The sequence below is a fragment of the Elgaria multicarinata genome, chromosome 6 (genome assembly GCF_023053635.1).
Source record: "Elgaria multicarinata webbii isolate HBS135686 ecotype San Diego chromosome 6, rElgMul1.1.pri, whole genome shotgun sequence".
NCBI lineage: Eukaryota > Metazoa > Chordata > Lepidosauria > Squamata > Anguidae > Elgaria > Elgaria multicarinata.
Window position 1 is genome coordinate 100,943,588 of NC_086176.1, and position 26,154 is coordinate 100,969,741.

At 44.8% G+C, this 26,154-nt stretch overlaps 1 protein-coding gene across 3 annotated transcripts; it reads left to right on the forward strand.

Moving 5' to 3' along the window:
* The first annotated feature begins 266 nt into the window (after positions 1-266).
* On the forward strand, positions 267-25,552 carry SLC45A2 (solute carrier family 45 member 2). 3 transcript variants are annotated; one of them, XM_063128680.1, is made up of 7 exons: positions 267-778; positions 4,661-4,837; positions 10,910-11,217; positions 15,793-15,936; positions 19,582-19,705; positions 20,492-20,697; positions 25,293-25,552. In XM_063128680.1, exons 1-7 carry the CDS (start codon positions 331-333, stop codon positions 25,533-25,535), a joined length of 1,650 nt encoding a protein of 549 aa, XP_062984750.1. In that variant the 5' UTR covers positions 267-330; the 3' UTR covers positions 25,536-25,552. The 3 variants fall into 3 exon arrangements, with proteins under 3 accessions (XP_062984750.1, XP_062984753.1, XP_062984754.1); XM_063128683.1 differs by having other exon boundaries at positions 20,492-20,595; XM_063128684.1 differs by lacking the exon at positions 4,661-4,837.
* The last annotated feature ends 602 nt before the right edge of the window (positions 25,553-26,154 follow it).

Below are 26,154 nucleotides of genomic sequence, written 5' to 3' on the forward strand. Positions count from 1 at the left end.
TCTACGACAGCCATAAATAGCCTTGCCTTCAAACCAACTTTGGATCCTGACATGTGAGAGTTGTATACAAATGTGTTACACATTTCCCCCCTCTTGAGGATAATCCTCCAGTCATGGAGAGCTGGGAACTCTCCAATTAGTCAGGAGCTTTGATTGCGCTAATCTTGCATTGAAGACACAGACGCTGGCTCCCCCGCCACTCCCCCCTCGTGTAACTTGTGATTCCAGAGCCCGTGAAAAGTATGTACACCCCTCCTCTAGCTCCTTTCATTTTCTACAGATTGACCTGAGATCCATGCCGTACGGTGCACGCTCCTAGAAACCAACCCAATGACTCTAACCAAGCAGGATTATTGTGGGCTGCTTCCGCAGCCCTGTGAGTTGGGCATCGCCAGCATGGAATGCAGCAATGGGAAAGAAGACACCATGTTACAGTCCTTGGCTGGAGGAGAACCCTTTAGGCCAGTGGAGCCCCCCAAGAATGCAACGGGGAGGTTGGTCATGCACAGCATGGCCATGTTTGGCCGAGAGTTCTGCTACGCGGTGGAGGCTGCCTTCGTCACCCCTGTGCTGCTTAGCGTGGGGCTCCCAAAAAGTCTTTATAGCCTGGTATGGCTCATTAGCCCCATCCTTGGTTTTGTGCTGCAGCCCGTAGTTGGCTCAGCCAGTGACCATTGCACTTCTGGCTGGGGCAAGCGGCGACCTTATATCCTAGTCCTTGGCATTATGATGCTGGTGGGGATGGCTTTGTACCTCAACGGAGACACAGTAGTCTCAGGTGAGTAACCAAACCTTTGGTTGAGACTAGAAAATTAAGCTTTGTGTACCCTCAAAAAGATGTGCGCAGGGAGGGGAGGGCATCTCTAAAGACTAGAAAGTGTGAGCTTTCTGAATTGACTGTGGCTTGGATGTTGACTGTGTGCCTGCTGTGGGCTAGCCGGCAGTATAAAAACTAAATAATTGTGAGAAATAAAATAAGAATGAGATCATGTGAACCCTCTTGCACTGAAAGAGCTGGATGTAAGTCTGAAGCAGACTTCCTGCAAATGCTATCTGTATTCTGTATGCATGTTCAGTATGTGTGCTGGTGACACAGTTGCCTCTTTCCAGTCACACAGAGGCTCTAGAACAAAGAAAATGGGCAAAGAGCGAAATGGATGACTCATTTGACTTCAAGATTGTTCTCATTTGAATGGTTTATTTCAGGCCTAGCTGTCTGAAAAACAGTGGATTATACTTATTCCATGCTCCCTAATCCCTAGACCAATAATGGCAGATTTTTTTAAAAAAAACCAACAGCATTTCTGCACCATTATTTTAGTGTTCGCAGGGCTTTATAGACATTAATTCCATAGTCCCTGCAACGTCCTTGTGAGGCCGGTCAGTATTATGATACCTATAGACAGGACAATTATAAGAGGGGCAGCTACAACAGATAGCTGGTTATATTGTACAGCAAGCAGCCATGGTTCCTTATATTACCAAGATAAGAAGAACCAATTCACGCTACACTGTTTTCAGGTTTCAAGTGGGTGTCACTCTTGCAATAACCTTGTGAAGTTCAGCAATCAAGATGGTCCCTTTTAATGTTGTATTGGGCTATTTATTTATTTATTACATTTATATACCCCCCTTAGCCTTGGCTCACAGGACGGTTTACAACAATGAAAAAGATTAGATTAAAAAGACTGAACATTAACATTAAAAGAGTAAATGATTAGAAAGTGCTCTGATAGATTAGAAATCCAAGAGATCTCCAAAGGTATTAAATATATACAGTCCTAGTCCCTGGTTCTGGAACATTCATATCGAAAACAAAGAAGCTACTTTAAGGATTGAGATGTTGCAGGTTAATTTACAAAGTGCTTGGGCCTTCTATTTAAATAGGCTTTGTCCCATTGCAATCAAGGAAGTGAAATGTATTTTGCCGGCCCCAGTGACTGTTAAGGATCTGTTATGGAAAGGAATATAAAATCAAGTACTGATTTAAGCCTTGCTCTGGCTTGTAAGATTAGGGCAGTCAGCTTACAACCAAGGATGCCCAACCTTTAAATTCCTCAATGAATGAGAAGACTCTGTCTCTGTCCTTTTATCATACTCTCTCCGCCACGCAGAAAACAGGAAGAGAGTAGTGAGTGGTAGAACAGTCTTGGCAGGGAAAGCTGCAACTGCTGATTCTTTAGTTTCATCAGGTGATGTGATTATCTAGTGGCCCAGTTGGAACCTAGCAACCGTATGTGTGATTTGTCGCTGTGCCACCAAATATTCCAGAGGGCGGCTTGCAGGGGCTGATCCAGGTGAAGTGAACCAGTACACAAAACGATTGGTTGCATGGAGCAGCCATCCTATCCAAGGCAGTTTCAAGTAATTTTAATGAGGCAAATGTGCTATGAAAAATGGACCAATGTGAATCCAAAACCGTGGGCCTCAGGCGTTTTGTCTGCATTCCAAATTATTATTATTATTATTATTATTATTATTATTATTATTATTATTATTATTATTTCTTATCCGCCTCTCCACTTTGATCAAGGTGGGGAACAGCAGCAAGTATAAAATACATAAAATACTGATTAAAAACACAGTATACATTGTTAAAACATCCTAAAAAAACATCCTAAAAGCATCCTAAAATTCCACTGGATAGGCCTGCTGGAAGAAATCAGTCTTTATGGTTTTCTTAAATGCTAAAAGACTGTTAAGTTGATGAATCTCCTCCGGCAGGCCATTCCACAGTCTGGGAGCAGCAGAAGAGAAGGTCCTCTGGGTAATACCTGTCAGCCTAGCTTTGGCTGGCTGAAGGAAATTCTTCCCATATCACTAGCCATGTTGGTGGCAGAGAAGTATTTCTTCTCACGTTTCTGCCCAGTCATATATAAAGTGTGTGTGGAGGGGTTACTTCAATAGTACAAGGAGTGCTGAGTCCTCTGCCTCCTGCATCTGACTTTGTGTTCATTGCTCCAGCTGGGAATGGAGTGGACATGTGAAGAATGATCTCATCAAGTCTGGCTTGGCCCTCGTACCAACATACAGCTTTAATTGGTGAAAGCAACAATATAGTGCCCTACTTGAAACCTAGCAATGGTATGTTTGATTAAACATGAGGTATGCAGCTTGATCTATGCAATGTGAGAATGCTTGTATGTTGCAGGGAAAAGTCGGTGGCTGAGTTCGGATGACAAGCTAATCAATTTTGTGTGTGTGTGTGTGTGTGTGTGTGTGTGTGTGTGTGTAGTAGGAGCAAAATGGAAATCAACCGTTGATTAGTGTGTTGGCTGAATGCAGCCATTGTGTCAGATTAGCTTTACAATTTCCAAATAAGAACATAAGAAGAGCCATACTGGATCAGACTAGGGCTGTGCACCGCTTCGGATCCGAATCCCAAACCCGAAGCGAATCAGGATGATTCGTCAGACCAAGGGTCATGTATTTATTTATTTAATTCATTTATATCTCAGCTTTTTTCCTCCAAGGAACCCAAGGTGGCATACATAATCCTCCTCCTCTCCATTTTATCCTCACAACAATAACTCTGTGAGGTAGGTTGGGCTGAGAGTCTGTGACTGGCCCAAAGTCACCCAGTGGGTTTCCATGGCTGAGTGGGACTAGAACCCAGATCTCCCGACTCCCAGTCCAACACCTTAGCCACTACACCGCACTGGCATCTATTGTGATGTGATGAAGAGAGAATTTTACCAGGTGCTGCATGCATACAAATGACACCTGCTGAAATTCAATTTTCTATTCAACTGTTAAAGATACAGGAGCCCTGTCCTCTTTTCCATAGGGTCACCCTAGACGTGCATCACACTGCATATTCCAATAGCATTCCATTTTGTCAGGACAAAAGGCTGGAGCAGATATTACTTTTTGGCTGCGCTCCCATGAATCATCTATCGGGTGAGCAATGTCACACCTCAACCGGGTGCTGACAGAGCTAGACATGACAACACCAGATTCTTGCACTGTACATGAGACCTGTCCTAAGCACGTAGAAAGAAAGGGTGAGGAGTGCAGAACCCTCCCCTTCCTGCAGTTTACTTCCCTGAAGCTTCTTTCACCGGGCACATTTCTCCTCAGCTGAATTTCTAGTGACCTTGGCTGAAATAAAACTGTTCAGAGAGGAGGGCATGGTGCTGGGAATTAAGGACTGGGCCTGTGTGGAGAGAGTTTGACACACTCTTTTTACGCTGGTAAAACTGGACATCAGTCCTCTCTTCCTATGTGTTTGGGTGTCACCCTTGTCTAATCACATGCTTCTGTTAATACCACATCCAGTTCAGCCCTAAGACAAGAAGTGGCAATTGCCACAACGTTTTAAGTTATGGAAGATAACTTACAGAACTTCCCATTATGGAGTTATTTTACTGTTTTAAATGTTCTTGTCTTCTATTCTGTTATTGTCTGATGGTTTTAAATTGATGTACATTGCCTTGATGGCTTTTTAGCAAATGAGACGGCATATCAATGTTAATAATAACTAAATACAAGTTATCGCAAGCAGAGATCCAGAAACTCCCAGCACGCCGATTCTATTCCGATTCTATTTCCCATGGAATCACTTGCATGAGTGAAGAAAGCAATTACAACTGTATTGGTGCCGGGTTCTCCACTGTGTGAGAAATGACTGTAAATGTATTGATGATTTCTTCTTTTGCAGCTTTGGTTGCTGACAGAGCCACACAGAGAACTTGGGCTATAGTTATTACCATGCTGGGAGTGGTGCTCTTTGACTTTGCTGCTGACTTTATTGACGGCCCCATCAAAGCCTATTTATTTGATGTCTGCTCTCACCAGGATAAAGAGAAAGGGCTCCATTATCATGCCCTCCTGACAGGTACAGCAAGGCTTCTGGGAAGAGTCCCGTCCCTCTTTTACCCATTTGGTGCTGGGGGGGCGGGGAAATGGTTGCTGCCTAGAATTCCTTTCTCTCTTTCTACTCTTAAACTTCTTGAACAATCATCTGATCCAGGGCTTCAGTCACGAGCATTATTTAACAGGTCATCTTATGATCACAGGAGTTGCAGAAGAAGTTCCGGAAGAACTGCTTCTTTTAAAGAAGCAACTTCCTAGAAATAAAATCAAAGCTCATCTAACAAAGAAATTCCTCCTGCTTGAGGAACACACTGAGTTCTTTGGCTAGTTTTTCTTTTTATTGTCTGGTGTGTGCGTCTCTCTCTTTCTCTGTCTCTCTCTCTTCTTTTCTTTTCTTTTCTTTTCTCTTTTGCAAATTGCTGTTTCTACTACCATGACAGAAATCTAGCCAGGTGCCAGAGAAAATACAAATACATATATAATCAGTATAGTTTGCATCTCTATGCACACATTCTAGGGAGTAAATCCCATTTAGCTCAGTAAGATTTTCTTCTGAGTACACAAGATAAGGATTGTGTTGCATATTTAATTTTGGTTCAGATGTCTGCAATTACACAAAACAGTATACCATTATCACCACCACCACCCAGTGCCAGGTAGGAAATACCTTGCTTACTATAGTGCCATTGTTTCTTACATTGTAGATCCTTTTACATTTCGAGACTACAGCTTTGTTTTCCGTAGTATGCCATGCAAATCTCCATTCCCGTCCAATCAAGAAGTGGTATTAGGGTGGCCACGTACGAATCACCCAAAAAGAGAAAATGCATCACAAAAAATGAAGGCACTGATTTGTGTAACATTTGCATATGCTAATTTATGAATAGATGCAAATATAGAAATATTTATTATAATTTCAGTAGAAATACAATGCCTCTCACCATGGTGTGGAAGACAGTGATCAAGTGACCCGTGTGCCTCGCTCAGTCTGCTGACCAGCTGCTCTTGATGGGCAATTTCAAGGCCCAGGTCTTCCTTCTGATGGTTCTTGATCTTTATACCATACTTGGGCTGGACAACCTTTCAAATAGAGGACTGTCCTCTGTTTAAGAGGACACATGGCCACCCATGGTACCACCTTGTCGTTTGGCCTTATGGTTGGTTTTGTTTGTTTGATTGCTTTCAATCTAGCTTTGCTTTTCAATTCAGAAGGACATCCCCACCCCCCAGCAGTGTACATAAAATACTAAAATGCAATTGCATTAGGGCTCGGCCTGCCCCCTTCTTTCTGATACATTGCTTTGCTCTGGGGCAGCATATCTGTCTTCCCCTCAAAATGGAAGGCTGTTCTATTGCCGTTCATCTTCTCTGACTTCCTCTGGCTGATGGCAATTGGGTGGTACGTTGCCTGGCCCGCTGCAGGCTCCTTGGGGAAAATCCAACACAAGGCCTACTTGAAGTACACAGGGGGGCTTTATATTTATGCTGTGGTGGCAGAGCCAATTTGCAGCCATCATGGGGCTTTCCCCCAAAGCTACGGGTTTAAAAAATCACGGACTCTAGTGACCAGATACAAAAGAGGGCAGGGCTCCTGCAACTTTAACTGTTGTGATGAAGAAGGAATTTCACCAGGTGCTGCATGCATAAAAATGACACTTGCTGAAATTTCCTTTTCCTAGAGGCTGATGGCTCCAAAGTCGGTGGGGTGGAGAATCTGTTCCAGGCTTCAGCCAGAACTCTAAAGCAGCTATCACACCTTAGACAGCTCCTCTGGAGTTCTGTTTGGGTCTGACTGTAACTCTGAGTGGATTCATTGCCCCCACTGCCACCAGCCTCCAGTGGAGAAAAGGAAAGTGTGCATTCTGGGACATGGTTGGTATAAAACTGGCCCTGGTGATTGACCTCACAGCCATTAAGAATCCAGCATGTTCCTATCTCTCTAGCCTCCTGCCTGGGTTCTGATTTTGATAAGTCTAGTGTATGATTGAATGCAGAGAGAGAGAGAGTGAGTGAGTGGGATAGGATGCTGGGTGCTCACTTTGGTATAGGGTAGCCAGCTGTGGGCCAAAAAAGACTTTACTTAGGGTGACCATAACAGTACTATTGAAAAGGGAATTTCATCATGTGTCATTAGTATGCATGCAGCACCTGGTGAAATTCCCTCTTCATCGCAACAGTTAAAGCTGCAGGAGCTATACTAGAGTGACCAGATACAAAAGAGGGCAGGGCTCCTGCAGCTTTAACTGTTGCGATGAAGAGGGAATTTCACCAGGTGCTGCATGCATACTAATGACACATGATGAAATTCCCTTTTCAATAGTACTGTTATGGTCACCCTAAGTAAAGTCTTTTTAGACTTTACTTAGACTTTTTATGCATACTAGAGTGACCAGATACAAAAGAGGGCAGGGCTCCTGCAGCTTTAACTGTTGTGATGAAGAGGGGATTTCACCAGGTGCTGCATGCATACAGATGACACCTGCTGAAATTCCTTTTTCTATGCAACTGTTAAAGATACAGGAGTCCTGTCTGCCTTTCTGTAGGGTCACCCTAGCCATTGGACCTGTTTCGAGCAATGACTATGGATATCAGTGCTACCCCATGTGGATCGTGGGAGCCTGTATCCAGATGGCTGGGGAAAACATGGAATTCCAGGGAAGATATACAGTCACTCCAAGCTTTAGGCAAAACCTTCCTGCATCCTGCCACCATGCCTGTATCACTCATGCTTTTGCATTATGTCACAAGGTCAAAAGAGACATTACTTTAAATGAGCGTCTAGCAGCTCCCTCTTCCCCCCTTTTTTACTCTAGAGTAGGTGTATATTTTGGATTTTGACTCAAAGTTAGATTTTGTATTTAGCTTGGGGAGTGCGGGGGGGGGGGCTTTTAAGATCTGGATTGAGCTCCCTGCACCTACTCTAGAGTAAAAATGAAGTGGAAAAGACATAGCTGCTAAATACACTTTTTTTGGTTGCAGAGCCAATGGCGCCCTTTGATTGGTCGCCATCAGCTGGGCTGGACAGGGAAGGGGGTTGACCAGGAGCTCCAACTTGGGCCCCACACTGTAAATAAATTATTTTTTAAAAAAAATAGGGGATGGGAGGAGAAGAACAGGACAGCCGAGAGGCTGCTGCCAGGCCAAGAACCAGGCAGGGGGAAGGAATGGGGCAGCTGGCTCTCCTCCCTCTGATCTCACTCTGGCTGCCCCATTCCTCTCCCTTCCTCGGTGCTTGGTCTTCCGCCGGTGGCAGCGGCAACTCCACATTGGTGCTCCTTCCCATGCAGATGTTGGGAAGGAGTGCCACTTCGGGAGTCCAGGGCCTCCCAGCGCAGACCTGCCGCTGAATAACACGGGGGCTAGGTTTGCATAATCACATAGGGGAAATAAGTCATGGTGGCTGATTTCCACCGTGTGCTGCTGGTCATATGCTAGGGGAGATTTGCATAAATACCTTTGGCATTGGGGCTTGTCAAATCATGCAAATCTAGTCAGGGTGGCTTGTTGCTATGGGTAACAAGCCATCCAGAACCCTACAACAGAACCCTGGCTGGGTTTGCATGACACAACATACCGTGCTGCCAAAGGTAATCATGCAAATCCCTTCAGCATGCGATGGGCATACATTCATAGGGGTGGTGGTGGAATAAGCCGCCATGGCTAATTTTCACTCCACGATCATGCCAATCGGACCATTGTGACCGCCGCAGTGATGAGCATTTTGCTAGTAGCGAATTAAATGCTGCGGTGCATAGTTTGCTAAACACAGTCAGGTGTATGTATTTTTATTACATTTTTTTAATTACATTTATATTGCACCTTTTTTACCTCCAAGGAACCCAAGGCGGTGTACATAATCCTCCTCCTCTCCATGTTATCCTCACAACAACAACCCTGTGAGGTGGGTTGGGCTGAGAGCCTGTGACTGGCCCAAAATCACCCAGTGGGTTTCCATGGCTGGATGGGGACTAGAACCCGGATCTCCCGACTCCCAGTCCAACACCTTAGCCACTACATCACACTGAAACATTAGAAGAATGATTCAACAATCTACGAAGGACTGCTATTTTTATCTATGAAAGAAAAAGGGGGCATTCTTCCCTGCGTGGAATATATTTCCAACAACTTTCTGTCTCCTCCTCCATCATAAATGAGGGCCATTTCCTCCTCCAAACCCAGGGTCTCTTATGCACGGTCTGTGACCTCCTGACTAATCTTGTATATCAGCCTGACATGGGGCTTGAAAGAAGGGCGGAAGCTCCATGTGATTCAAAGGAATGCCAGTCTCACCCCCAAGAAACAAAGACTGGGCTATGCTGCGTTGCAGCTCCCTTGGCAGTGACATCAACGCCCCGCCCTCCCATCCACTGAGAGCTTTTTCAAATGTGGGTTATGAAGTTTTGACTTTCGATGGGCTGCACATCCAGCTAAACACAGGATGTGAGGAAGTGTTTTGACAGCTCTCACAAATAACACCGCAAGCATTGCTCTGACAAGTTCTGGTGGAACAAGCGGTAAGGGTGATGGCGATCCATCCCCTGATCCTAGACGGTGGTGGGTTTTTTTTGTAGCCTGAGTACATGGAAGTAAGCTTATCCTGTGTAAGCATTGCAGCACAGTGTTTCGTATTTATTCATTCATTTCATTTCATTTCATTTCATTTCTATACTGCTCAATAGCTGTTCTGGGCGGTTCACCAATGCTTCCTGCATACAAGGGCATAAGAATTCGTTTTCATCCTCGCCTTGTCAACACTACAAACTTAAATCAAACTAAGGCCAGATGTATATGAGTTTACATTGGCGCCTTGCACTCCTCCCGAGTCATCGCCACAGAAAGGAGCACAAATGCGGGGATTGAAACCTCATGGGGCCGCCTCTGCCCCAAGCACCCTGTTTCTTCCCCTGTTGTTTTCCTCTGCCTCCTCCCTGCTGCAGAAGAGAAAGGAGTCATGGAGGGGGGCGGGTTGGCTCCTTGCACCCATCATCACAACTGTTAAAGATACAGGAGCCCTGTCCTCCTTTTCATATGGTCACCCTACCACCACCCCAAACACAAAAGCATGGAGGTAAAGCAATGCAGGCAGATGCGTGAATGGGCTTGAAGTTCCATTGCTTACCCACCCTTCCCCAACATAGAGGACAAGCACTGCACCTCCCAACACACACAATAAAGGGTTGGAGACCAAGCAACCCCCTCCCCCGCTCACCCCCCAAAATACAGATAGGAGGGATAGCAGGCAAAATACCTTCCCTTGCTCTGCACTTCCATCTCAGATGGAAAAGACCCCACCTCACTCGGTCCCATCCCCGTACTGCTGGTTTGCATTCCAGGGGAACACTTACCTTTCCCTTCCCACCACTCACACCCACTCCTAGTAAGCACAGAATGGGAGTAAGGACACTGGTGTGTAACTTATTACTTTGGCCAAGCAGAGAGCAGGGTTGTGTGTCAAAAGTGCAAGTTGAGGTACATAGGCTTAAAATATACTGCAACCAGAAAGTTAGCAGACATGCCTTGTATACATAGAAATCAATCACCATGCAATTAAAGGTCTCGTGAGCCGACCTTCACCCACAGAAGCCATGTTGGCGCCCCCTGGAGGCTGTCTATACATGAGGAAAGCCCTGTGGTGGCTGCGAATCTGCGATGTGTCAGTTATACGATGCAGTCACAGCTTTTCAGCTACCGTGGGGCTTTCCTGCGAAGCTGTGCATTGAAAAAGTTGGGACTTATCCCAACTTTTTCAATGGGAGTGACGTCAGTACAGCTTTTCTGTCATCTGCCGTTGCTCCAGGGCCAATCCGGGGGTGATACCTGGTGGAAGGCACTTGGTGATTGGTCGCCTTCCACCAGGAAGTGGGCCGGGGGGGGGGCTCTGATCCCCGGATGGCCACAGGAAACCCCGTGCTCCCTACTTGGCATCGGATAATCCCCAGGAGATGAAAACTATGGGATTTGGAGGGAGGTGGCACCAACCCAGTGCTGTGGTCTAATATTTGAATGTGGCAATAATATGACATCTTGGTATAAAATAAAGCCTCTTCTGTCCTTTTAATGTTAATAGCCATGTCTTTCCCTTCCTCTCTTTTAGGTCTGGGAGGTGCCCTTGGCTACCTTACAGGTGCCATTGACTGGGGGCATACTGTCTTGGGAAAATATTTGGGATCAGAATTCCAGGTGATGTTCTTTTACGCGGCTCTTGTGTTCCTGATCTGTTTAACTGTGCATTTGTGCAGTATCCCAGAAACATCTCTCACCAGCATCAAAGTTCCAAAGTCATCTAAGCCCTATCAGTATGGTTCCATAGGGAAAGTCAAGAATGGTTATTTTAACAGTGGATATAATGAAATACGGGTTTTATCTCAGCAAGGGAAGCCCACCATAAAAGAAGACAATCAGGTAATTGCATCTTTTTAAGACTACAATTTGAATTCTTGAATTCTTTTTTTAAAAAAATATTTTCGAGATGGTCATCTTGGAACCTCACCTGCAGTGGAAAGGTTAAATGAATATATATAATGGAGGCTGGAGCATAAACTTTATGTAGGGTGACCGTATGAAAAGGAGGACAAGGCTCCTGTATCTTTGACAGTTGTATTGAAAAGGGAATTTCAGCAGGTGTCGTTTGTATATAAGGAGACCCCTGGTGAAATTTCCTCTTTATCACAACAGTTAAAGCTGCAGGTGCCCTGTCCTCTTTTTTATCTGGTCACTCTAGTATAGCTCCTGCACTTTAACTGTTGTGATGAAGAGGGAATTTCACCAGGTTCCCCATATCTACAAATGACACCTGCTGAAATTCCCTTTTCTATGCAACTGTCAAAGATACAGGAGCCCTGTCCTCCTTTTCATATGGTCACCCTAACTTGATGAATAGTTCCTTTTCTGCATTTTGGACATGATCTGGGAAAAGCGAACCATGACTCTTTCTCATTAAAAGCAATAGAATGGGACTCAGTCATGGCAAGTCCCATTGATTTTAATGGGATTTACCTTCAGCTAACATTTATATTTGAGAAAGTGGACTTTAGTCCACAACAGCTTGTGACATAATAAATTTGTTAGTCCTTTAAGACGACACAGGACTCTTTGCTGGTTTTGCTGGAATATTCCCCTTGGATACAATCATTAAATCCACCCCTGATTAGTCATGATCTTGTACTCACTGAAAGTATGGGGGTTTCTTTGTTCCCACTTTGTGGTGAAAAAGATGGGGAGGTTTTCGCTTGCTCCCTCCCTCCCTCCCTCCGTCTTTCTCTCTGAGTGAGCACATCAGTGTGAATTAAACTGACAGACTCATCATGAAATATCTTAGCCCAGCCTTCTCCAACCCGCTGCCCTCCAGATATTTTGGACTACCACTCCCATCAGTCCTAGCCAGCATGACCAATGCTCAGAGATGATGGGAGTTGTAGTCCAAATGATATGGGGATCACCAAGTTGAAAAAGGGGTGTCTTAAACTTGCTCTGTCAGTACTAAATATTCTATCATCCCACATGAATGTAATATGGAGTCTGAACAGTGGAGACTGGTGACTCTTATGTCGATGGGGCAATGAATCCAGGTTTCTAGAAGCATCTTGGAAAGCTTCTTTAGAGTTCTGACTGAAACCCAGAGCAGATTCACCAGCCTACTGACATGGGAGCTACCAGCTTCCACTGAGTCTGGAAATGAGGCTGCCCTTCTAATAAAAATCATTAGCTTTTCATTTCTAAAGACATGCCATTGGCCTTAATCCCAGAGAGCAATGTGTGCGCCCAGCTCTCTGAGTTCACCGATCTTGATTAATTTCGCTCTGATTTCATGTCTTGCAATTCAGCCAAGAACGATCTTGGCAAAGGATTGCTATGATCAGTTGCCTCTCAGCCAGACCCTCAAGTTAATGAATTTAGTGGAAAGGAGTCAGGCAGGACATGCTATTTTCTTTGCTGGTGTTATGATATAGCTTTTGCATAGTACTTGAGCTAGACAAAAAATAAAAAAATAAATCAAATTGGGTTAAGCTCTACCCCACGGTGACTTACATGTGCATTTTGATCCAATGAGTATTTATTTGGAAGGAAGTCTTAATAATCCTAGACAGGCATGTATAAGATTGCAGGGAAATGAAATGTTCATATGCACATTTATAATGATATATAAAGCGGTCAATCAGGTCATTTTGCATCCAGATCCAAATATACAGCCATGTGTCAACCGTCTGAAATCTTTGGCCAGAATCTTCTTACCTGTTTCTTTTTGGATGAGGTCTGTCTGCATGGATATCTGGCTTTAGGCTGGTGTACTTTGAAATCAATCGAGCTCACAGTCTGATCCTTTGATCAGAGCTGTGCTGTCAAAACAAGGAAAGGGATTGTGCAGACACTGTACTGTGATCTGTAGAAGTGTTGCACATCAGTAGTAATACTTGGGTTAAGTACTTGGATGGATGGATTGACACAGTTGCCCTTTTATCTCTTAATTTGCTATACAACAGAACAGAAATGTGCATGAAGAGAAATTCTGTGATTTTTTTTAAAAAAAAATAATGTTATTTATTTATTTATTTATTGTGACATTTATGTACTGCTGAATATAATAAAATCTCTCAGTGGTTTACAATATTAAAAGACAATATTGAAAGCACAGCATTAAAAACACAAAATTAAGACAATAGAAGGAGCAGCAAAATGTGTGGCATGGTTAATTTAGAGGTGTGTTTTTAGGAGGCGTTTAAAGGATGTCACATTTTCTGCCTCCTGAACTACACAAGGGAAGGTTTTCCAGAGGGTGGGTGCCGCTACAGAGAAGGCCTGCCATCTGGATACGTCATGGCGACATTCAGTTAGTTGTGGAATGACCAGCAAGGCCTCCTCTGCTGATCTTAAAGGTCACCTGGGTATTTTGCGACTGTTGTCTGGGTGCACAACCATCCATGTACCTGTAGGTAATTTGTGGACAGTAAGGATAACAATTCTAAGAGTGAGAAATAACAAAGATTATTTGTCCCTTTCAGATGGGGGGAATCACTTTTCCTTACCATGGCTCTGCTTCCTGCTTCTCTTCCACAATTAGAACGAGCAGAATCACACAGGGAAGAAAGGGGAAGAAAGCAGTGACCACGTGGCCCATTCAGTATAGTGAGGCAGCACCCTTTAGTGGGCATTTTATAGCACAACTTCTCCTGCACACAGCAGGAAATAGCAACAAATATCATTATAGTTCAGAAGAGTCGGGTTTTCAGAGTTTTATTTTGTAACCCAAAAAAAACAAAAACCAACAACCCAGCAGAAGGGGTGGGAGATGCACAGGAGGATCACTGCATCATCAAAGTGACCCGCAAACATCCATGAGTGGCCAGTCTAAAGAAGCTCATTGTTATTAACAATGGGAGGGAGGCGGATAAATAAACCTGTCTATGTATTCTGGTAGTGACCTTGAAACGCAAAATGCTTAGAGAGGCCTTGATCTACCTATGGCTGCAGCAAACTAATTACCTGTACCACATATTGGCTCCAGATGGAAATACCATCACAGTGCACGTCAAAAGAGCACACTGCCAATTCATTGGGGTTCGATTTTTTTATGAGCATTGCAGGGTGAATGGGTATTCACATCCTAGAAGCTTGTCTGCATCAGCAATGCATATTGTAAAACTGCTTCTGTGAGCTGTTCTCCCTTGCTGGATTAAGACCATTAGGAGAAGTACAAGGAGAATCTGCCCACTTGATCACTGGCATAACAAAGTGGCACAAAATCTAATCAGGGTGACTTGATTGTATCCAAATTTGCACCAGCTGGATCTGATAAACTCAGTCAAAGGGAGCCTCAAGGATTTGGTTCAAATCATCGTCAGAATCATCTGATATTTCTAGAGAAAGTACACTCTTTGTTTCTTTAGCCTTTTAGCTGCTGGGAAGTATGTCAGAGGCAATTCCCATGGGATGAGAGACCGGCATCACCTTCCCAACCATCCAAAGGCACCGTAGTCTCATGCTTCTCTGGTTGCTTTGATGTGCTGGTTTATTTTTCTTCAAGGCAACCAACTGCATCATCCCTGGGTATCTGGAGATGGAAATTGCTTTGATGTTTACTCTTCATTTAGTATAATTATACCCCAGTTTTCTTCCATCATTGAACTCAAGGTGACCTTCATCCAATAAGGAACCATCTCTGTGGTTAGAACTGGGTGGACAATAGGTGCCTTGCCTCCTCCCTTGGGTCCTGTCATCCTTATGTACTCTCCTAATAGTACTATCCATGCATCAAGACAAAAGGGGAGGGCATGTAAAACAGAGGCTCTTGCTGGCTGCTCTGTATAGTGCATCATTCTGGAGATCATCTAGGTCCAACCCTGAGTGTCTCCAATATTAGAGATGGGTTGTTGTGTTTCCTGGCTTAGCAGTTGAATCCATTTGGGCTAAGCAAAAACAAAGTACGGGCTTATTTAAATGAGTGTTTTACAGCATGCTTGTGACTGGCCACTCACGGATGTTCGTGGGTCATTTTGATGACATCGTGAGCCTCCTGAGTGTCTCCTGTTCCATTTTCCAGTTTTAGTGATAAAAAATAATTCTCAGAAAACTCAACTCTTCTGACATATGTCGGTATTTGTTGAGATTTCCTGCCATGTTCAGGCAAAGTTGCGCTAAAAAATGCCTGCTAAAGGGTGTTGTCCCACTGAACTGTATTGAATTGTACAAGCCACACGGTTGCTCTTCTCTTCCTCATGTAATTTCAGCTCATTTCAAATGCGGAAAAGAAACAGGAAGCAGAGCCACAGTGAGGAAACATGATTTCCTCCCCTTCTGAAAGTCCTCAAAGGAATAGAATCCATTTGGGTCAAATAGAGCATTCTTTCAAAAACAACATATATGTGACTGGTTGGTTGGTTGTAGGTTTTAAAAAAGGCCAAAAATGCAAGATCCTTGGCTGTTTCTATCAATAATTTTGGGAGGCTTCAAAACTAAACATTGGGGTGTTTTTCCTTTCAGGTTCAGAGGCAGATGACCATTAAGTCCCTGCTAAAAGCACTTCTCAGCATGCCTTCCCACTACCGTTGTTTGTGTGTGAGCCATTTGATGGGATGGACAGCTTTCCTTTCCAACATGCTATTCTTCACTGATTTTATGGGCCAGGTAAAAAACACCACCACCAATCCTCCTAGGGTGTCTGAGTGTCATAATTTAGAGAAGACAGTCCTCCATTTGTCCAGTCCAAGTCCAGTTTAAAGATAGAGAACCCTAAGAACCATGTACACTGATGGTGCTATATAAATAAATAATGATAATAATAAGAAGAAGGGAGAGCAAGGAGGGGCCTTGAAGTTGCCCCACCAACAGTGAGCACCTGGACAAGAGCCTGAACAGGTGCACAGATCACCTGGACACAGCCTCCCTTGCTATGGAGAGATGTATTGCATTTCTATTAGAATTATAGTACTTATTTCAAAATGTGCATCTGTACCTCTAAATTAGTGCATGCAAATATTATGCAGATCTTTGCCCTTTTTTGCCCTCCTTTTGGATAGCACATTTAATTGGGGTGTGTGTGTGATGCATAAGCAGCCTCCCTAAACCATCCCCCCCCAACTCAAACTTTTTCGTTTCGATTATTTCATCCACTTGCTTATGTCAGCATGATGAGAAAATTCAGAGTTCTTTTTAACAGCAGCTGAGGGAGGGATTCCAGAGAACAAAAATGGATGCCTTCGGGCCTTCTTTATAGAACTGGGTCCGTTGGGCAGCTGGTTTCACCCCACCCCCAAAGTTGTTGTGTTTTTATCTACCACATACTCCCAAAGATGTATTAAAAAGTATTAAAAATGATGATTCCCTGGAGCTCCCCAAAACATTGCATTCCATTTAAATGTTTAGAACAAAGCTTAGGGATCTGTTGCAAATGCTTGATTCACTTCCATCTCGCTGTCAAAGCTGACAATCATGCCATACATTTTAAAATGAGAATCCCCTCTAGCATTCTATTGTTTACCGCATAAGGTGCACGTGGCCAGTTTTAACAGAAATGAACCTGACATTTCCATCTCTCTATTGAAGGCAATTTAGAGGCTTTTATATGAGTAGATATTTAGGTCTGGTTAGGGTGACCATATGGAAAGGAGGACAGGGCTCCTGTATCTTTAACAGTTGCATAGAAAAGGGGATTTCAGCAGGTGCTGCATGCAGACAAATGGCACCTGCTGAAATTCCCTTTTCTATGCAACTGTTAAAGATACAGGAGCCCTGTCCTCCTTTCAATATGGTCACCCTAGCCTGGTCCTTCCCACATGGTAGTGAAGGGTGTCATTGCACTGGTACTGCTGTGTTCTACGGAGGGAAAGTGTTCTTCTTTTGATTCCCTGCCTAGGACATTCTGCTGACAGAAAGAGGAAAGCTTGGAAAAACAGATGCTATTCAGACACAGGGCCGGCCCTACCATGAGGCAGTCACCTAAGGCAGCAGATTCTAGGTTTCATAAAAGGGCAGAAATTCTTACTTACTTACTTTGTTATTTTATTTCTACTGCCAGCAATGGGCAGAGGGGCTTATGAGATTCTCTGCCTCATGTACCAAAATAGCTTGGCTGGCTTTGGAAAGTATGCAACTTGGTGGGTGAGTCAGGGTAGCCCTTTGCTGTTCTGCCTCAAGCGGCAACACGTTTGGGGCTGGCCCTCTTCAGACTTCATGTCACACCATGCTCTGGCACTAGAAGAATGAGCAGGGGCACACTTCCAGCTTGTGTGCTTCCTCCTCTCTTTGCATGATGAAATTTCCAATCCCAGTTTGCAGCAAACCATGATTTGTCCATAAGCTAAGATTGCAAACTGTGTTCAAGCCATGGTTTACAGTCCTGGTTTCCAGACAAACTGTTGTTTGCACAAGCCATAGTTTGCTGGGCTTGATCAAAACTGTACACCATGGCTGAGCAGAAAGTGAGACTGGAAGTATCTAATGTGAGGGGACAAGGTAGGTGGAAGGCCGGTAGAGAAGGACATGTGTGAGGCTGAGACTCGTTCTTGGAATGGCAGGCCAAGATTTGGTGTTAAAGTTGTGACCAGACTCATAGTAGTCATCTTGGGCTGTCCGAAGTAGGAGACAGAACAGAATGCCTTTAATTGTGGGCAGAAAATAGCAGCAACCAACTGCTGAAATGAAGAAAGTTTGGGATAACTAGGAGTTGATTTGTGTGTGGAAGGACTGTGTGCTCGATTCAGTCATACTCCAAACAAACTCCAGGGCTCAGGACTCTTTAATTCCAACGGTATGTCTTTTTGCACTTAGTGGATCTTGAGGATTCCAGTAAAAAGCAAAATAGATCCCACAGGTAGGGTTGGGGTCAAGGGTAAGCATGGTTGGGCACCTGCCGGGGGCCCACACCCTAGCAGGGGTCCACTGACAAGAGCCCCCTGAACTTGTTCTTCCTCTTCACCCTTGCAACCTGCTTGTTCACCTGCCTCTCACCCTTGCCCAGACAACGGTGCTGGTGAGAAGGAGGAGCCGGTGAGGCCACCACCGACATTCTCACTGGCTCTCTGCTTATCAAGCAAGCAAGTGGTATCAGTTAGAGCAGCTGGTGACAACGATGGTGAGAAGGGAGACTCACCGAGGGAGGAGGCCCATTGAGAGTGTCTTGCCCCAAGGCCCTCAAAAACCTGGAGCTGGCACTGGCCACCAGCCTGAGGTCTGGCTAGCCTTGCAGCAGAGGACATCTTTCTGGATTCAGATCAGAGCCTCCCCAACCAATCGCAGGAGGCCAAAACACGTAGCAAAGAACAAGTACTCTTGTAGGCACTTAGTAAGCTGCATCAAGCTTTAGAGGAAGGGGCAGCATAGAAATAGTTTCATTTTGTTAATGCCTTCACACAGGCAGCAGCTCCATTCATTTCATGCTGATGGGCAATCAGTACATGTGATCTGCATTGAGCTGCGGGTCCCTTGTGCACTGGCTACAAGTCAAGGCACAACTGTGCTGGGTGATCCCAACAGTAAATCAGTGCTGATATAGTCGGGCTGTCCACCAAATGCACTAACCGACACTCAGAGGTTGAATGTGGGTTGTTTTGAACCGCGGGTTGTTTGCTGAGCCATGAGTTATTGTGCTGTCTGAACACAGCTAGGGTGGCTTGTTAAGCATGCAGTGTGGCTTATTTTCTTGAACAAGCCACCTTGAGAAACCATGGTTTGTTGTCGGGTTGTTCAGGGTGGTTAACAAGCCACATCACAGGGTTAATAAGCCACCCTAGCTGTGATCCAACAACACAATAACCCACCATGTAGAAAACGTGCTGCAGTCAGACCACACGCTAACCCACAGCCAGTGTGGTGCAGTGGCTAAAGTGTTGGACTGAGAGTCGGGAGATTCAGGTTCTAGTCCCCACTCAGCCATGGAAACCCACTGGGTGACTTTGGGCCAGTCACAGACTCTCAGCCCAACCTACCTCACAGGGTTGTTGTTGTGAGGATAAAATGGAGATCATGTATGCTGCCTTGAGTTCCTTGGAGGAAAAAAGGCAGGATATAAATAAATAAATAAATAAATAAATAAATCCCACGGTTCAAAACGACCCACATTCAACCACTGAGTGTGGGTTAGTGTGTTGTGTGAACAGCCCCAACATGTGGATATTTTGCATGGGTTTTTCTTTCTAGGTTTTTTCCCCAGTTTGGTGTGTCCCTCCTTTGTCTTTTGGGTCTTCTTTCATTTAGAAGTGAGGCACATGCATGAAGGTTTAGCGAAAGCATCACCTGCTTATTCTTATTCCTCTCTTTTGTGGTGCTCTGCAGATTGTGTTTGACGGGGATCCTTATGCACCTCACAACTCCACTGCTTATATGACCTATGAAAGGGGAGTAGAGATTGGATGCTGGGGGATGTGCATCAATGCGATTTCTTCCTCGCTCTATTCTTGTGAGTACTACCAACAAATGAGATTCTTGCTGGAAAGTGCTGGCAGAGCAGTGACTGGCCAAGCAGAGGCAGGCTTTTTGGGTGGGGACAGTGGAACAATTTGCTGCTCTTCCCAGCCCCTGCTGTGCCTGCTTCCTGCTGTTTTATTATAGGGCCGGCCCTGCTCCCAATGCCTGGGGTGTGGCCACCAAGGGTGCACTGACCTGCCCCTCTCAGCTTAGCTGCAGTCCTAACAAGGGCTTTGGGGAAATAGATTTTCCCAGCAACGTATTGGTGTGAGCTGACCATATTGTAATGCAAAGTATTGTGGGATGGCTTGGATGGGCAATTTAGAGCCATTAGCTTTACAAAAGTCTTCTCCTAATGGAGATAAGACTGGCTAGGACTGTTTTAATGATATGGTTGTGGTATTTTTGGACTCTCCTTGAGGTTGTGCCTCTGAGGACTGTTATGATGAGCACCATCACTTCAAAAAAGTCCATTACACAACTGCCAAGGAATGATCTGAAACTGCACAATAAAGTTCTGCATTGGAAACTAAAGGAGGTTATGACCTTGCGTGGTGCCTGGGACACTGTCTAGAAGCCACAAGTTCATCACTCTGAGCTCCTTGGAGGAAGTGGGATAAAAATCCATCACTAAATGTCTATCCGAACAGTTTCACTTTTAAGGAAGAGAATATTATTTCCAAAAATACTGTGAATGACTGAGGCATTTTCCAACAATGATTGAAATTGTTACCTTAAAAATAAACCATCTCTCTCCCCAATATTTTTCTTCCAACAGATTTGCAGAAAGCCCTTCTACCTTACATAGGATTAAAGGGACTATATTTCACTGGCTACCTGCTTTTTGGACTAGGCACTGGGTTTATTGGACTCTTTCCCAAGGTATATTCCACTCTGGCTCTCTGTTCCCTCTTCGGCGTAATGTCCAGCACATTGTACACTGTACCATTCAACCTCATTGCCGATTATCACAGGGAAGAAGAGGTAAGTTAGAATGAATGGTTATTATCATAGCCTTTGCTGTAGAATCCTTGTTCTAACTTCTATCATATCCTATCTCCATTTGAGGTGGGGATATGTGATACCCAAGAAGCGGATGAAAGATGGATGCCAGCTTACCTCTCTTTAGTGCTAGCATCTTGAAAGCCAACAGACTGCACTTAAATTCTGGTTTTCTAGACTTGTTGTTTAGAATTTCACGGGGGAAGCCATGGTGTCAGGAATTGGTACAGTTCAGCTCTTCCCTAGGGCTAAGCTAGGGTGACCATATGAAAAGGAGGACAGGGCTCCTGTATCTTTAACAGTTGCGTAGAAAAGGGAATTTCAGCAGGTGTCATTTGTATATATGGAGAACCTGGCAAAATTCCCTCTTCATCACAGCAGTTAAAGCTGCAGGACCTATACTAGAGTGACCAGATTTAAAAGAGGGCAGGGCTCCTGCAGTTTTATCTGTTGTGATGAAGAGGAAATTTCCCCAGGTTCTCCATATATACAAACGACACCTGCTGAAATTCCCTTTTCAATACAACTGTTAAAGATACAGGAGCCCTGTCCTCCTTTTCATATGGCCACCCTAGATAAGCTACATATATAAGAGGCCCACCACACCCCTTTCCCTCCCATTGTGACCACTTTTATTATTTATTTATTTATTTATTTATTTAGCACCATCAATGCGCAAAAATCAAAAATTATCCTGGGCAGGATCTGAATGCCCCCTTTCAGAGCACCCCTAAAGAAGAGCTTCACACCAGCAGTATTCCCTTAATAGTCTTGTTTCCCCCCACCACCACTTTAGACAGCTATGTTTATTACTTCGGTTGTGAATAGCAATTTTCCTCCCCCCCTCCACTTCAGTCACCTTTCTAGGCATTAAAACTGTGCCTAACTGTGTTAGAACAGCAGCAAAACTCTTTACCAATCCTGATGTTACAAAAATAACATTCCAAGCGTGTACAGTTTTGTATTTCAAATCATAGCACCATGACTCCAAAAGCACAACAGAGTTTGCTTCTGTTGGCCTGATGCTTTCATCACCTGCCATTCTCTGGGTGGTCATTGGGGGGGTGGGGGTGGGGCACTGTGCTGCAAAGTCCTTAATTTTGGCTTCAAGGTCCAGCCCTAGCTGCACCACTATTTAATACAGCTCAAAATGTGTTGCTTTTTTTTTTTACTAGTTTTTTGGTCATGAATGTGTCTTTCTTTGCACTCAAAAATTTTTTTTTTTTGGTGGTCTTTCATAGAATCATAGAATAGCAGAGTTGGAAGGGGCCTACAAGGCCATCGAGTCCAACCCCCTGCTCAATGCAGGAATCCACCCTAAAGCATCCCTGACAGATGATTGTCCAGCTGCCTCTTGAAGGCCTCTAGTGTGGGAGAGCCCACATCCTCACCAGGCAACTGATTCCATTGTCATACTGCTCTAACAGTCAGAAAGTTTTTCCTGATGTCCAGCTGGAATCTGGCTTTCTTTAACTTGAGCCCATTATTCCGTGTCCTGCACTCTGGGAGGATCGAGAAGAGATCCTGACCCTCCTCTGTGTTACAACCTTTTAAGTATTTGAAGAGTGCTATCATGTCTCCCCTCAATCTTCTCTTCTCCAGGCTAAACATGCCCAGTTCTTTCAGTCTCTCTTCATAGGGCTTTGTTTCCAGACCCCTGATCATCCTGGTTGCCCTCCTCTGAACACGCTCCAGCTTGTCTGCATCCTTCTTGAATTGTGGAGCCCAGAACTGGACGCAATACTCTAGATGAGGCCTAATTTGTATTGCAATGGCTTTGTATTGCAATGGCTTCCACAGAATGCGATGAAATATTTCTCCACACTAAAACTTAATTCCATCAGCAGTTAATTTTTTTAGATTAGAACGGCCAGTATCGGCAAGTGTTTTGAACGCCAGTCGCATTGCTCAGGGGATGGAACTTCATCACAGAGATTAGGTTGCTGAGTGCATTTTAAGCCATCTAGGTCAGTCTTAGCATGATCAGAAGATGCTGCTGAGGCTGAACTCTCTCAGGGGGGTTAGATTTCAAGCACATATCTTGGGCACATGGCTAAGAGAATTGAGAGAAGTTAGGTGAAAACCTGATCTTCATACTGAATAGGACAGCCCCAGAAAAGGAGACAGTTGCTTCTGCTTTGCTATCTGCTAGTTTTTATTAATTTGGCCAGTTCTGATCTTCTTAACCAAAGGGCTTTTCTACATCCAACTTTCTAAAAAAAAAGAGAAAAAGGAAGTTTGGTTGTACAAAGAAGACAGTTACCAAATGAGCCCTGTTGTCTTAAATTCAGGGGATTTCCTTGACAGTAATGCAATGAGAATTGTTTCCACCTTTTCTCTGATTTGTTCTGATTTTAACAGGGCCCACGGGGCTGAAAAAAATGGACTATGTCTCTCCCAAGCTATGTGGTTACAGCAGTCACACTGCGCTCTACTCGGCTTTATTGTGTGATGGTTGGGCAGAATCCCAGCAGCCTACACGAACGTAGAGAAAGCCTGATGAGGGGAATGAGGCTCCCTCAGAAAAGAGCATAGCCTTCTGTCTGGACACCTGAGTAGCCAGGTCCCCCACAACAACTCTGCTAGCATCAATAACTCTGCTAGTAGAAGATGTCCTAAGAACATTTCCCTGTAACTAGCCAGTTGTTGATATAGCTATAAATTGATATATCTATATGCCTTACTCCACTACAAAATGGTGGCCAAAAACAACTGTGTGTGGGGGGGGAGGGGAACTAAAGGAGGGAATCAGTCCTTGACCTGGGCCACTGAGGTCATGGCCAGGTGAAAGACACACCCCACAGAACGCTTATCATGCCGACTGTAATGTGGAGGAAATCAGCGCACAGCCGCTGAACTGCATGGGAGCTGAGATAAAGAAAATAAATGGAGTAAAAGTACTCTGCAAAACGGCGGTTTTGCCTAAGATAAGCTACAGCAAGACTGTGGACTGGCCATGATGTCATGTGTCCCAGACAACCGCAAAGCTCTCCCACTTCTCAGCAAATCACCCGTGAAGACCGCCTCCAGGCCATCAGGAGCACTTTCTTTGAAAAAATGTGCTTCAGAGGGATATAAAACACTGACCTTTCAAAGCTTTTAACATATCATTCGCAAAGCACTCTTGTTCCTTGTCAAGTGTGAATTATAATTTATTTGGGACTCTTCAGTCGGCTACCTGGGGGCACTTGTTTCAATCCACTAGGAAAGTCGCACACTTTAAAAAACTTCAAGTAGGAGTTAATGGCAAATGCCCTGTTTTCTCCAGGTTCAGGGTTGGCTAATAGAGCAAGGTCAATAAACAGGAGGCCCTTTGTTGTAAGCTTTGGCTAGGGGGCAGTCCAAAGATGGAAATAATAGAGGAATAAGGAGAGAGCAAAGGCTTATTCAGATCAGTGTGAAGCCAGCATAAGGACCGAGGCACCATTGCAAGTGGGGTTGAGGCAGGAAGGGGGGTTAGTAGGCAGTCCGAAAAGCTACTCAGGAGACATTCAGTCCAAGGGGGAGTTGGGGAAGCCGCCACAGCCAACAAGGTTCAGGTAGGAAGTGTAATGAGAAGGCGATCCAGAGATATTCATAATGGGTTCAGTCCTATAGAGAGCTAGGAATCCTCGGGCACAGATCACTACAATAGACAGCAATTCTTCCGGCTCCCAACTGCTGTTCTTAAGCAGAGGCTGTTTTGCCTAATAGCTTCTGAAAAGAGTTGCCTTTTGAGGAGCGCCCCGAGAAGTCCTCTTGCTCCCGAGGAATCCCCTGCTGCCATTGGGTACGTCTCCTGGGCTTGAGGAGTCTGGCCGGCCTCTTCATTCTATGCTGTTCCCAGAGGCTTGGAAGTGGGGTGTTCTCTCCTTTACTGCCTCTGAAGCACATCCCCTGTGGGGGTAGGGCCTGGACAGGCAGTACTGAGGACCCAGGCTCCTCCATACCCTCTAACTAGGGTGACCCTATGGAAAGAGGGACAGGGCTCCTGTATCTTTAACAGTTGTATAGAAAAGGGGATTTCAGCAGGTGTCATTTGTACGCATGCAGCACCTGGTGGAATTCCCTCTTCATCACAACAGTTAAAGCTGCAGGCCCTCTTTTGTATCTGGTCAACCCCAGTGTTTCCTGCATTTCATTTCATTCTGACCTTACTGCTGACATCGCTAACCAGCCTTCTCCAACCTGATGCCCTCCAGAGGTATTGGCCGGCAACGCTCATCACTCCTAGCCACCAATGGCCATGCTGCCTGGGAGTGATGGGAATTGCGGGCCAATATCTCTGGAGAACACCAGGTTGGAGAAGGCTGCTTAACCCCTGCCTGGATCTAAGGTGGCCACATGCAAAAGTGGAAGAGCTCCTGTGCCTTTATTAGTTGTGCAGAAGAGGGAATTTCAGCAGGTGCAACTTGCACAGGTAATCTTATGCTGAGTGTGCAAAGGACTGGGTTCCCTCGTTGGCAAGACCTTGCTGCACTGAAATTACTGAAAATGATGCAAGGAAATGAAATAGGCGGTGGTCATTCTAGTGCAGGTCTCCTTGCATGACTGATTGTGCCTTCTTTGAGTTCCATTTCATTTCTCTTTGCTTTCAGAGTCAGAATGGAGGAAAAGGTGACGTTCATGGTGAAGATCACAGCCGAGGAAAGGGAATAGACTGTGCAGCCCTCACTTGCATGGTTCAACTGGCTCAGATAATTGTCGGGGTGGGGCTGGGCTTTCTGGTCAGTGCTGCCGGCAGCGTGGTGGTGGTGGTGATCTCCGCCTCGGCAATTGCATTATTGGGCTGCTGCTTTGTAGCGTTCTTTGTTCGCTATGTGGAAGGGAACAATAAATAGCTGGTGTCTGGATGAAACTGCTGCCTTGTGTCAAAAGGTGAATGCTGTGGTTCTTTGGTTGGATGCTTTAACATGGTACTGAATCCACACTTTTCGGGGGGTGTTCACACAACACGCTAACCTACAATCAGTGGTTGAGTGTGGATTCTTGTTGAACCATGAGTTGTTTGTTGAACTGTGGGTTAGCGTGTTGACTGAACCCAGGATATTTTGTGCAGTGTGGCTTGTTAACCCTGCAGTGTGGCTTGTTAACCGCCCTGAACAACCCAACAACAAGCTATGGGTTCTCAAGGTGGTTTGTTGGAAAAAAAATAAGCCACATTGGCAGACTTTTGAACTAGGATGTTTCTCCCCAATTTCTCAGAATTTGTGGTGCAAATCTATACCACAAACCTATATCAGTTTTCTATCAGTTTAAGGCCCCATTCAGAAGACACCTTAAGCTTTAACCACGGTGGTTAAGCCAGAAAGCCAGGCCGTGTTCAGAAGACACCTTAAACCATGGCTTTAACCATGGTAAATAAGGCTTTCTGGCTTAACCACCATGGTTAAAGCCGTGGTTTAAGGTGTCTTCTGAATGGGGCCTAAGAGTAATTGCTTGTCCCAAAGAATGCAGGGA

Coding starts and splice junctions, on each gene's coding strand:
- SLC45A2 (XM_063128680.1), top strand. CDS start 331: ATGACTCTAACCAAGCAGGATTATTGTGGGCTGCTTCCGCAGCCCTGT. Junction 779..4,660: donor CGGAGACACAGTAGTCTCAG/GTGAGTAACCAA, acceptor CTTCTTTTGCAG/CTTTGGTTGCTGACAGAGCC. Junction 15,937..19,581: donor TCACTGATTTTATGGGCCAG/GTAAAAAACACC, acceptor GGTGCTCTGCAG/ATTGTGTTTGACGGGGATCC.